We start from the raw sequence: 12,094 nt of genomic DNA, 5'->3' as shown, positions 1-12,094 counted from the left end.
GTCTCTGATCCAGCCCCTATAAGGTTCAGGAGATCTTGGCCAGAAGGATGGATTTCACCTCTTTCTTGAAGAGTGCAGTGGAGGAGATAAGCCTGGTTTCAGGAGGGAGCGCATTCCAGATCCTGGGTGCCATTCCTGAGAAGGAACGCTTGTATGTTTTCTCTTTCCGGAATCTACAAATTTCAGGAGTAGATTTTTTGCACTTCTATTGGATCTCGAACCTCCTGATATAGACAACTTTTGAGCGAGGTAGTTGGGTGCATTGTGGTGCACGGCCGCGTGTGTCATAACTGCAATTTTTAGCTGTATTCTGGCTTCAAAAGGCAGCCATTTTAGAGACTTTAAGTCTGGGGATATATGCGAATGTTTTCTTGAGCCAGTAATGAGTCTCGCGGCAGCGTTCAGGGAGGCTCTTAAGGGTGCTGTTGTGGATAGCGGGAGTCCGCTGAAGGCCACAATTCCGTAGTCTATTCGAGGGATGACTAAAGCTTGTACAGCAGTTCGGAAGTCTTCGGCAGTGAGGAAGGGTTTAATTTTCCTCAGTGCGTTGATTTGGAAATTAGCTCCTTTTGTGGCTTTGCTAACGTGCTGCTGCATGTTGAGCTTGGCATCGAGTGTGATGCCTAGGGATTTCGCCGAGTCCACGATGGTAGGATGGACATTGAGTGCTGTTAGGTTATTGAGCCAGGTTTGGGTGGTGGAAATTTTCGCCGGGGGTGAGATGAGTAGGAACTCAGTTTTCAGAGCATTTAGTTTGAGGTGATTATCGGCCAGCCAAGATTGAGTGTTGATAAGCGTGGAATTCAGATGTTTGATATCTTCCGGGGATTGTAGCTTTAGGTAAAGTTGTGTGTCGTCAGCGTACATATGGAATTGGACATTGGAGGCTTGGAGCAGGGTGGCGAGCGGTTCCATGACGAGGTTGAACAGTGTGGGGGAGAGGGAGGATCCTTGTGGAACACCTAGATCTGCAGGCACGGGTGTAGATAGCACATTGTTGATCTTGAACTTCTGAGACCGGTTGTGAAGGAAGGACGAAAACCATTTGAGAACAGTTCCCGATAGACCCATTCTAGTGCTTAGCAGCTCCAGCAAGTTCTCATGTTTGACCGTGTCAAATGCTGAAGAGAGGTCAAGAAGGATGAGGAGGCAGGACTCATTGCGATCAAGAATTTGGAGGGCGTCATCAATTATGTGTGTCATAGCTGTTTCTGTGCTATGTTTCGCTCGGAAGCCTGATTGATGAGGGTTGAGGAGGTCAAATTGATCAATGTGTTTTGTTAGTTGGAGTTGGACACATTTCTCCAGCAGTTTGGCCAGGGTGGGGATATTGGTGTTGGGCCGGTAATTGTTTAGGTCAGACGGATCAGCTGTAGGTTTCTTGAGTATAGGCGTGACTTGCCCCACCTTGAGGGAGTCTGGAATGAGGCCTTGTTGTAGGGAGCTGTTGATGATTTTGGTCCAGAGAGGGAGGAGCAAGGGGATGAAGTCTTTTACAGCATTAGCAGGTAGAGGGTCTGTGAGGTGATTAGAGGGCTTCAAGGTGCAGAGCAGTTTGTGTATTGCTTCTTCCGAGTAGGTATCGAAGTACAGCCAGGATGCCTTGTTTTTAGGTTGAGTGTTAGACATTCTGATGTGGTTGGGGAATCGGCTTACATCCATGATGAGGTCATTTCTTATGTTGTCAGTCTTTAGCTTAAAGAAAGCTTAAAGAAAGCTATGCCTCCTTCAACAACAAATTATATATTGTCTCTTACTTTATTTTCACTGGATGGTATTTTAGTTTGAGAGTGCGCTTGCTTGCTTGAAAACCTGCGTTAACAGATGTACCTGTCTGTGCTGACATGGGCCATGTCCCTTTCAGTGGGATTTACTGATGCTTAGAAGTTTGCACTTAAATGAGGAAAGCCTGTGTATATTTTAGTCACTAACCTTCAAGACCATATTACTTCTTGACTGGTAAAAATACCTATATGGTATTGAAAGCTAGCAACTTAAGCTAGAGGATATCCTGACAAAGGCATCATTTTCTCAATCATCCTTAGTATAGTACCAAAAAATTACGTATTTATAAGACCAATGGCGCACTAGAGTGAATTGAATTAAAGGTATATTTAATTCTGGGTTTTACCAAATACCTTCAAATCTCTGGACACCACATGAAAGCTTTAAGGAAACGAAAAGAGACATTGAGCAGGTTATCAGTCAACATGCTCCCACGCATGCCTTGGCTGGGGTCGGGTAAGGTCTGGGAATACTGGCCTGCATTGTTACAAGCCAGTAAAACCCAGTCTGCTCTTCCCATACATGGAGACATCTTCTAATTGGGCAAAGCGGAATTATACATGGGAATTCCGCATTGCACAATTTATAAAATGATGACCCAAAGTATACAGCAATCCTCGACGTCTATGAATGAAAATGGTCTTACGCAAGTATGAGTGGCAGTGACTACAAAACAAACTGTTAATTCACTTACTAGGGCCGGATTCACAAGGGTAAATATACACAATTATATTTACTCATGTATATACTTATTGCTACACCCAGCTCTAACTCTCCACCTATTTTTGCTAGTCACCATTTGCGATTGGAGAGTTACACCTAGGTGTGCTCACATCAGGGGATGGAGCCTTCTACTTCTGAATTTAGTGCAAAGTTACTACCATTATCTTTTCACCTGCTGGTGGATATCTCTGCCACTGTGACAGAGATCTCCTATGGGAAAGTATAGGGAAAAGGATTCAAGTTTACTATTCTTTAAAAAAATATTTAGTATATTTTAAGGTATTATATAACGTCAATGTTAATTAATTTTAAATATTATTTTTTCACCTAGAATTACACAAATGTTACAGCACAATAATTAAAATTATTTGTGTATTAAATAATAACATATTCCTATTCCATATTCGTTCCTCATCTGCATCTCTGGCTAAGACTCCTAGAATCTTTAAAGCCAGAGCAGGAGGACGTTCCTTCTCGTATAATGTAGCAGGATTATGGAACACCCTCCCCCTGCACATGAGAAGCAATTCCAACTTAACCAGTTTTCGGAAGCAACTTAAAACTTTTTTGTTTCAGTAACCAGAATCCTTGTTTTTTCGTCTGAGGGCAATCCTGTTTAGTCACAGCGCCTGGACGCCTCAGGGCAACTGTAGCGCTTTACAAATTTCATTTTCATTTCATTTCATTTCATTTCATATTGTAATACATTAATGTAATTGATAAATATTTTTATCGATAAGTAAAAAAAAAAAAAATCACCCACCCTCAATAGCAATTTTCTTTTTATTTCATTTTTAGTAAAGTTTGTAAAAGGTTATGCACCTAGTTATTAGGTTTCGCCTATTATCATTCGCTTGCGAATGTAATAGGCGAAAATTCAAGGGCTTGATCCGACTCGTCAAACCACTGCGGTTTCTTCCCAGTGCATGTGAGTCACGTGACCACAAAAGCGGGTCACGTGACCACACAAGCACGCGCATCTCCCTAATCCGCCGGCCACACTTCTCTCTCCTCGCTCGCATTCCCGCCCCCCCACCAGGCTCTCCCGCCCCCATCCGGCTTCCCTCCGCGCATCTGCCTGCCACACTTCTCCCCTCGCTCGCATTCCCGCCCCCCCACCAGGCTCTCCCGCCCCCATCCGGCTTCCCTCCGGCCATTTGCCTGCATTACGTCTGTGATGACGTTCACACAAAACCTGCCCAGAGAGGCTGTATATAAGGGTTTATCCAGCTGAGAGTAGTTCCTGTAAGCACACTTTTCACATCACATGCTTAAAATTCCGAAAACGTGGGCGTTGTGTGGGTTTCAGTACTGCTGATTCCGCTAGGGGCCTCGAGTAGCAGTCCTTCCTTAATCTTCACGACTTCACCACCTGACCTTCATTGCCCAATCCAGCTCTAGTCCCGCCTCCATATATGACGCACCGGGTTCAATGGGCTCCCCTATATTCACACACGCTATTCAGCTAACTTCACCTTGTAACCGGTAAGCACTGTCAGCGCGTACTTTTAGGAGACCCAGCACTGAGGGCAAGCTGTGTCTAACCCATACATCCGTCCCTTCCCCTATCTGCAGGCGATTGAGCCATACGAGTACGCTTCAGCGACTCGATAATCTCCAGCCCTGAACTCCGTATTCCTAAATTCTGGTGAGTCCCTCTCTGTTATCCGGCCACACCGCGATTCAAATAATACGCATGATTGACCCCTTCCTTCCTCACTTAGGAACCGCCAGACACCTACCTCCTCCCCCACCCAAGCTCACCCATTCCGGACTTGGCGGTAAGACTTGCGCAATTGGACCAGAATTGCTTCCCCCCCACCTCCTTCTCACTATCACACCGTCCCCCCTTGTGAATAGCAGAAATGCTAGCGGCCTTATCTAATTCTTTTCTGGTACCTCCTTCAATATCAGTACTGCTATGGTTAATTTATATCGCAATTCGTGTTGGATATTAACGTTCATTGGTTCCCCCTGCACATGGCTCACTATTTATTCATACCTTATAATTCGCGCACTTGGTAACCTTGATTGCAAGCTGAAATGAACCTGCCGTTATTGTGTCGTATTATGTATGAGGTCATTCCGATTGTGCATATTACGTTGCTTATAGACTGACCATGTCACTCCTTATTTATTGCCTTATCACGATGCTCAAGTTATTACAGGGCGCTCTGTTGTACGCCTCTCATTGTTCTGCATGCCATATGCTTGATTATCGATATGCTTGCTCGTGAGTCCCCCACATGTGAAACCAGGGTCCTACTACGGCTTATGGTTTTTCCCTATGCCTGAACAAACTACCGCAATTGCACTACACTTTCCATCACGTCTTGATACGAGTGCAATCATTAGAAATCACGCCGCCCACCAGTCGATTCTGCGGCATAGACTAAATAGCCGCACCTTTCCTACACCTTCCTACTTCTAGTCATGCATCTCAATCAGTACTATGCATGCAAGCCTTTGATGCTGTAACCATCAGACGCGTATTTCATTTATGCCACACTTTCCCAAAGACACACAAGTGTAAAAGTAAGGCGGGATGTGCCATCATCTTAGTGGAGCATCATCTTAGTGGAGCAGGTAATCAAACTTAACCAGAAACACTATTCAGTAATTTATTTCACGCTAAGGGCATCTGTTAATATGAAGCTTAAGCCAGCGCCTGTGTATGCCAGGATACACTAGGGAACTTGGTAACATCACAGCCTACACCTGAAATGCCATGGTAACTTGCAAACTCCATTAAACAGGATCGCCCCCACCCACACAAGCTCCCTCAAAACCACGAACCAACTTCACACCCGCCTACTTCAAACAGCCCTATAAAAACAACACAAATTACTGCCAAACTATTTCCATGGTGATTAACGGAAAAAACATCATCAGTCACCAGCTCATATGGTGTTGTTTGACAGTACCCACACATTGGCTTTTAGGGCTCCCTTCAGAAATTAACCAGGAACATAAGCACAAAACAAGCACTGGTGTTGCCAATAGGTTTTGCATTTGGAAAGTTGGAGCAATTGGTTTTGTAAATGACATTTTATATTTATATATTGTTATTGGCATTGTCAATAACAATATATAAATATAAAATGTCATTTACAAAACCAATAGCTCCAACTTTCCAAATGCGAAACCTATTGGCAACGCCAGTGCTTGTTTTTTAGTAAATGTTTAATAGTTTTATTTCTCTCTCTCTCTCTCTCTATATATATATATATATATATATATATATATATATATATATATATATATATATATATATATATATATATCAGGTAACACTCCAAATGCTGTGACGAGCACCGTCAGGAGAGAAACAGACACTTTCATATGCCGGTTGCTGGTGCAATGCAAAGTTCTTTTATTCTTTAACCAGTACAATTCAGAAAGACGCGTTTTGGTGATCCCAGTCGCCTTGCTCATATATATATATATATTATATTATATTTAAAAAAAATCACTGACTAATTGTCACTAAATATTCATGCCTCATCTGTTCGGGTGACTTGGTGAGAAATAAAATAAAATACTTTCATATTTATTTATATTTTTTAAATGTCAAACTATTTTCATTTATCGAACAGTAGCTCCTAAGGGGTATTCTTTTAATTCCTTGCCTTTATTATTTTCTGGCCATATGTGGTGCTTGACTTACTCCAAGGCTGGGCCGGAGTATGTGTAGGCTTGTTTTGACACAGATAGGGATGTCGTTACTTCAGAAGTGTAGTTTGTGAATTGCAATGGTCGTACTCTTTTGTGGAAGTTTATTGTGTACTCTTTCCAAAGCACTCTTTACATTTCCCTTAACCCCACCCAGTTTTTAGATTCTCTGCCACCGGAGCAGAGATCTCCACACAGAAAAGACAGGAATGAGGGAAGCAGAGGTCTCCGGCAGTAGGTTTGTAAATTTCATTTTGTAATAATAGTACTACTGTAGTACTACAAAATACAGTTTGTGATTCAAGCTCCTATTGTCTTCGGGGAGTTCGAAGAGGAACGCCCCATCATTGATGCAGTAGCAACGCAAAGTCCTTTACGATATTTTGTGACAAATGCCACAGTCCTCAGTAGTGTGGGTTGGGAAGACAAAAAAAAGACATCGTCACAGTCAGGATGATGAAGGCAAGCATAGTGACAGAGAAACAAGGAGGGAGAAAAACACCCCAACGGAAAAAATACACATATTATTCACACTAACAGGAAAAAAGCAGAAAAAATAGCAAAACATTCTCAGACACCAAGAAAAGAACTCCGGAAAAATTGAGCATTTTTTCAAATGCAGCTGAAATGTAGGCGGAATGTGTTCAAGATGATTTTTTATGGAATTAAAAACAAATGGCCTAACTCTGCTAGGCATGATGGGATACTACAGAGACGAGATTCTTAAAAGGGCATGGCCAGTTTAACACGGTTCCAGAACCAGTTTAGGTGTAAAAATGTACAGCTTTCCTTTTTTTTATTTAATAGCAATATAATGCAGTGGCGTTTTACGTCAAATGTATTAGGATATACCTAATTTGACAAATTTAATTTACTAAAATGGAAAGGAAAAAACAAGTGTTGGCTATGGGATTGTGTTATAGTTCCATTATATTTGAATTTGAACATCTGATTTTATTAAAAAGGTATTCTGGGATCCCACACATTATACCTTTTATAAATTCAGAAAGAATCCCATGATGGAAAGTGTTGGATCTGGCCCATTTTTAACTGTCACCCCAGATTTTAGCTTTTACATTTCTTTTTTTTTTTTTACAGAGTTTTATATAGAGTGAACTTGACCCGAATCGGGTACCAGAGCGCTTTACATAGCACCAGTTGCATTACATGAGGACACATTCATTTTTGTTAGGCACGGGGAGATTAAGTGATGTGCCCAGAATCACAGGATGTTTAGCGACATTGCCGAGACTCGAACCCAGTTCCCCAGATTCGAGGTCGACCGCCCTAGCCGTTAGGCCAACTCCTCTCCCTTTCCTTTGCTGAACCTGTTTTTGTTGGCTTTTAGTACTCTCCACTCTTTACTCCTGCTGATCAGTGATAAAGTGCTTGTGATCCCCTTCTATACAGGGTAATATTGGTATACACCTGATAGGTACATTTATTTTACTTTTAAGCCCCTAGTATATGGTACTATATGTACCCAGGGCATGTAATGTAAATACTACAAGAGAGCTGCAGCACTCATTGTACAATCCACTAAAATAGTACTGTAAAGCAGTTTTAAACTACCATTTCGAGTTTGCAAAATAAACATTTTGTCAGACCTAAATGTTTCTTTTTAAAACGTACAGGTCACCCCTAAGATAGGCTTTAAAGTAGCACAGGGCAGATGCATGTTATTTATGTTTTATCTGTTCCAACAGTGACAAAGTCATAAAGTCGTTTTTACCGTAGCAAGGCTAATTCTTGCATAGACTAACACTGGGTTACCTTATTAAAGTTAATGTGTGATAACTTTAGTTTGGGAATAGATACAGAAATATTTCTTAACCCTCATTTGAATTGTAATTTAAAATCCTATTTAATCGTAAAGTCAGGTTTAAGTTATTATTCCGAAAATTACACTTTTAGAAAGCTGGCATTTTCCTGCCTAAACCAAATGTGCCATTCTTCCAGTGTCCAGGGTCACATGACTGTTAATAGCTCTCCTGTGGATTTATGTGTACTCCTTTCAGATAGGGGATAAAATGACCTTGGGTGTGGGGAAGCGTGGTGTTCTCACGATTGGAATGGTTGGGTGGAAGAGTATACTCACCCCTTCTTGAGCTTCAAAGGGTAGCCAAAGGGCTGTGCCCACCTCCTTCCTGGTTTCTGAAGCTGCCTGTTCTGTTACTGGCAAATGCAGCTCACACCTGGGCCTGCCTACCCTTTGTTACCCTAGACAGTTTGGAGCCAGACCCTGGGGAAGAAGAAGAACTGAGTAGAACCAGTTATGGGGTAGACAAAGCGAGGGACCCGCACACACAGGTTGGCATTAGGTATAAAAGTGGCACTCTCAGACCCTTTCATCAGGACACTGCTGGAGCTGTAGTGGATTTGGAAGAAGGATTGCCAAGCTGCCTAAAGAAAGAAGACTGGACCAGCTTGCTTTAAACCCAGGATCCTCAGAAGAAGACCTTCTACCTGGAGTGGACTGATCCTTTAAAACAAAAGTTTATCTACACCAAAATAGGCAGGGTGTGTAGAGAAGACCAGCGCAATAGAGAAGACCTTCAAGTTACGGAGGTCTAGCAAGGGAGGAGGGTACACTCCCAAAGATCAGTGCTGGACGTGTTTTTATTTTAGTTAATGTGAAAGTGTTTACATGGGACCAACGTAAGATTTTGTGAAACCTCAGACGGTACAAAATGATGAAGTTCAAGTGGTTTGATCATTTGCCCATGCACTGCATTTTTTACACTAGTTACATGTGGAAAAGCCGTACAAGCAAACTAACTGGCTACACACCTAGCAGCACCATGAAATATACCTTAAGGAGCCAGATGACAGGAGATCCATGAAACTGTGTGAAATATTGAGCTGACTGTTAGCTCATCTTACAATTTAAATTGAATATCTACCCTTTGGTATAAAAGTGGAAATCACCTGCTATTTAGGAAGAACTTTAAACCTATGTTGACGCTAATTGTATTTCATTATTTACTAAGGGTTTTACTGCTGCTCGGACACCAAGCAGAAATCAGGTTAATGTGTGCACTCAACAAAACAAAATAACAAAACACCGTACAACTGGATATACATTACATTGCACATCAGTAAAAAAATAAAATAATACATGAATTCTGTAAGGATGAAGTACCTTCAGCTCTTGCATTGGCACTGCTGTTTCTGCCTTTGTTTTTGTTGGGCAGAACCCCAGCTGGCAGAGGCCTGCCATGATATCCCCAAGGTGACGTGTCAGCACAAGATTGCCCAGCGAAGGATGGTGCGTCACCTCCAGCAGTGCTGTGCAGCTAATGAAGAGCCTGCGTGTTGCACTAGGTGTCCCAGTGCAAGTCACTAGATCCTCAACCACCGCCCCAAATGCAGAGCGGCGCCTCAGCGGAACTCCAATGCCAGGCATGAGATACGCAGAAATGCCCAGAGTGATGACAAACTGCAGCACAGACTGAACAGTCCTCTGCTGGGAGATACTCAAGGTGTCAGGAGAGAGAGCAGGAGCAGCCTCCGGGGTCTTGAGGTTGGGTTGTGACGGTTGGAAGGAGTTAGTTAACTCAACCATACAATGTTTCAAACACAGCAGCAGCAGTAAGGCTTCAGAGGTGAAAGTCCATGTGACATCTTCAGACTTCTCGAGCCATGTGGCTTGCTTTACCATCTGCTCCCTTACGCGCCATAGCTCCTTGTATCTGGTATCATTGTTAAGTTTTTCCTCAACCGAGGCCAGGTTGCGTTGCAAATTTTTAAGGAGAGCATCTCCCTTTGCTGTGCTAGGCGAAGCGGTGTCCAATTCTAAAAGAGTAAAAGAAACAAGTCATTACTTAGTTTGACATTATGTTTTTGTCCTTAACATTGAAACACAGTTTTTTTTCCATAACAGAACATTGCAATGGTTTGATGTTAGTGACCCACCAAGGTTCGTTACTCTCAAAGTACAAGAACTATATCTTATATATATATATATATATATATATATATATATATATATATATATTTAAGAGCCTCAAACACTGTGAAAGACAACTATATATATATATATATATATATTTAAGAGCCTCAAACACTGTGAAAGACAACTACTGACCAGCCTTGAACAATGCCTGGCTTTAGTTGACATGATTAATGGACTCCACTTTGTGGTCTTATTTTCAATTTTTGAAATTTTGCTTGGATTGGTAAAGCTAACGGATGTTCTATGGCTGTGTAAATGATTTACATACATTTTAGGGTGAGAACTTGTGCTAGAGGCCAGCAAGGCATGTTTGATACTGTGGATAGTCGTGGAAAATTTCTCATTTGTACTTCAGCTGAAACAAATAGAAGAGTGTGAGCAACATAAAAAGAAAGAGTAATGAAGTTATGGTGTTTTAGGAGTAATATTAAAATATATCCAGATGCTCGTATAGTGCATTTTCACCTATGTCTCAAAGCCCTTGAATATTACGAGGAGAGCATGTTTTGAGTTTCTGCCAAACTACAGTTTGCCAGTTGTGGGGAGAACCTGTATAAACAGACATGTAATTGGTTCCAATGAATAGCCTGCTCCATCTATTTGAGAACAGTTGAGCATCACAACACCACAGAATTAAACTGAGAGGCATACACTTGTCATCCATAAACGTACGACAATGTCTATCAAAAAATGCCTAAAATGCATAGATGTAAGATTGGGTAAAACGCACAAAGCAACATTTTTCCCACTTAATAGAAAACATATTCACTTGTGGAGACATTGCCACAGTTGAACCACACAAAATATGGGGACTTTCAATGCTCTTTGACAAACTAACTGCATCAATTATGTCTATCTTCATTTGATTGCAGCACACTTCAGAGTGAAGCGTTAAGTCTCTAACACTACCTTGTGGGAATCATATACAATGATTTTAAGATGGAGAGGGAATGCCTTATCTGCAATCATTGGTGAAAAAAAACAAAGGGACAAATCGTAAGGTGAGTCCTGGGACATACCGACAGTTAATGTTTTTAAGTGAAGAATGAAACATTTCCTAGCTATTGTAATGGAAAGTTTCTATTCTATAAAGGACTCGGAGGTGAGGATATATTTTTCTCCAGCAGCCAAGAAGATTCACTTTAAGAACACTATGTTTCCTAAGAGCCACCGGGGAAAAAACACAACATAACTCCAGCCAATCGCAGTCCAGCATAGTCCACAAAGCCCTGCTTCACTGTTCTTGTCCCCTCTTTCTTCCTATAACATGCGGTGCTCCAAGTGGTCACATTACTCCTTTTTGGCCGAGTCAGTACCTATGAAAACAAAACTGTGCCAAATACTGCACCAAATTCACATTTAAACATGTTAGCATCAGAGTAGCACAACCTACCTAATGCCCTGATGTCAGAGATTTGCTGAGATGACACCAGGCAAGGGAGCATTGCTAATTTGTCTGACAGCTCCTTCCTTGACAGATATTGTTGATTTGCCAGGAAAGAAACAGATTCAGAACGTTATTTACATCCCAAGGCAAAGAGTACCTAGGTACTTGAAGTAGTGATAGACGGGCACCCCTAAGCAATTTTCTGACCAGTGGGTGTTCTTCCATCAATCAAAATTTGCCCAGCTGAGATGGCAGATCAGAAGGCATTTAACAACCTGTGAGCTAGGCCAAGGAATTTCCATAGTTCCTTGTAATCCTCCAGGCCATAAGCTACAACATGCCGTCAATCACCAGACAGTGAGCATTCCCCACAGGGTACCATAGACGAGCTGGTCAATGAGTGAGAAGGATTGGAAAATCCCAGGAACTTTCCACCAGAACTCGAAACCACACCTGAGACCTCCACATCAGAGTCCCCCACCATCGAATCCACTATTTGCCTCCACACCTGTGCTGACAGGCAAAAGGGGGGAAAGCAATCCTCTGCTCCTTGGACCAGTCCTGTAGAAAAG

The 12,094-nt window shown here is 42.0% G+C and overlaps 1 protein-coding gene across 3 annotated transcripts in view; it reads right to left on the bottom strand.

Annotated features, from left to right (window-relative positions):
• TANGO6 (transport and golgi organization 6 homolog) overlaps window positions 1-12,094 on the bottom strand; it is a 591,842-nt gene that overhangs the window by 541,654 nt on the left and 38,094 nt on the right. For all 3 annotated transcript variants that reach the window (XM_078668284.1, XM_078668285.1, XM_078668287.1), the window contains exon 2: window positions 9,323-9,975. In XM_078668284.1, coding sequence (XP_078524410.1) covers window positions 9,323-9,975 — 653 coding nt within the window. The remainder of the gene's footprint in view (window positions 1-9,322; window positions 9,976-12,094) is intronic.

Source organism: Lissotriton helveticus, chromosome 12 (assembly GCF_964261635.1).
Source record: "Lissotriton helveticus chromosome 12, aLisHel1.1, whole genome shotgun sequence".
NCBI lineage: Eukaryota > Metazoa > Chordata > Amphibia > Caudata > Salamandridae > Lissotriton > Lissotriton helveticus.
Note: the sequence above shows the minus strand (reverse complement) of the source record. Positions and strands in the feature narration are given on the sequence as shown.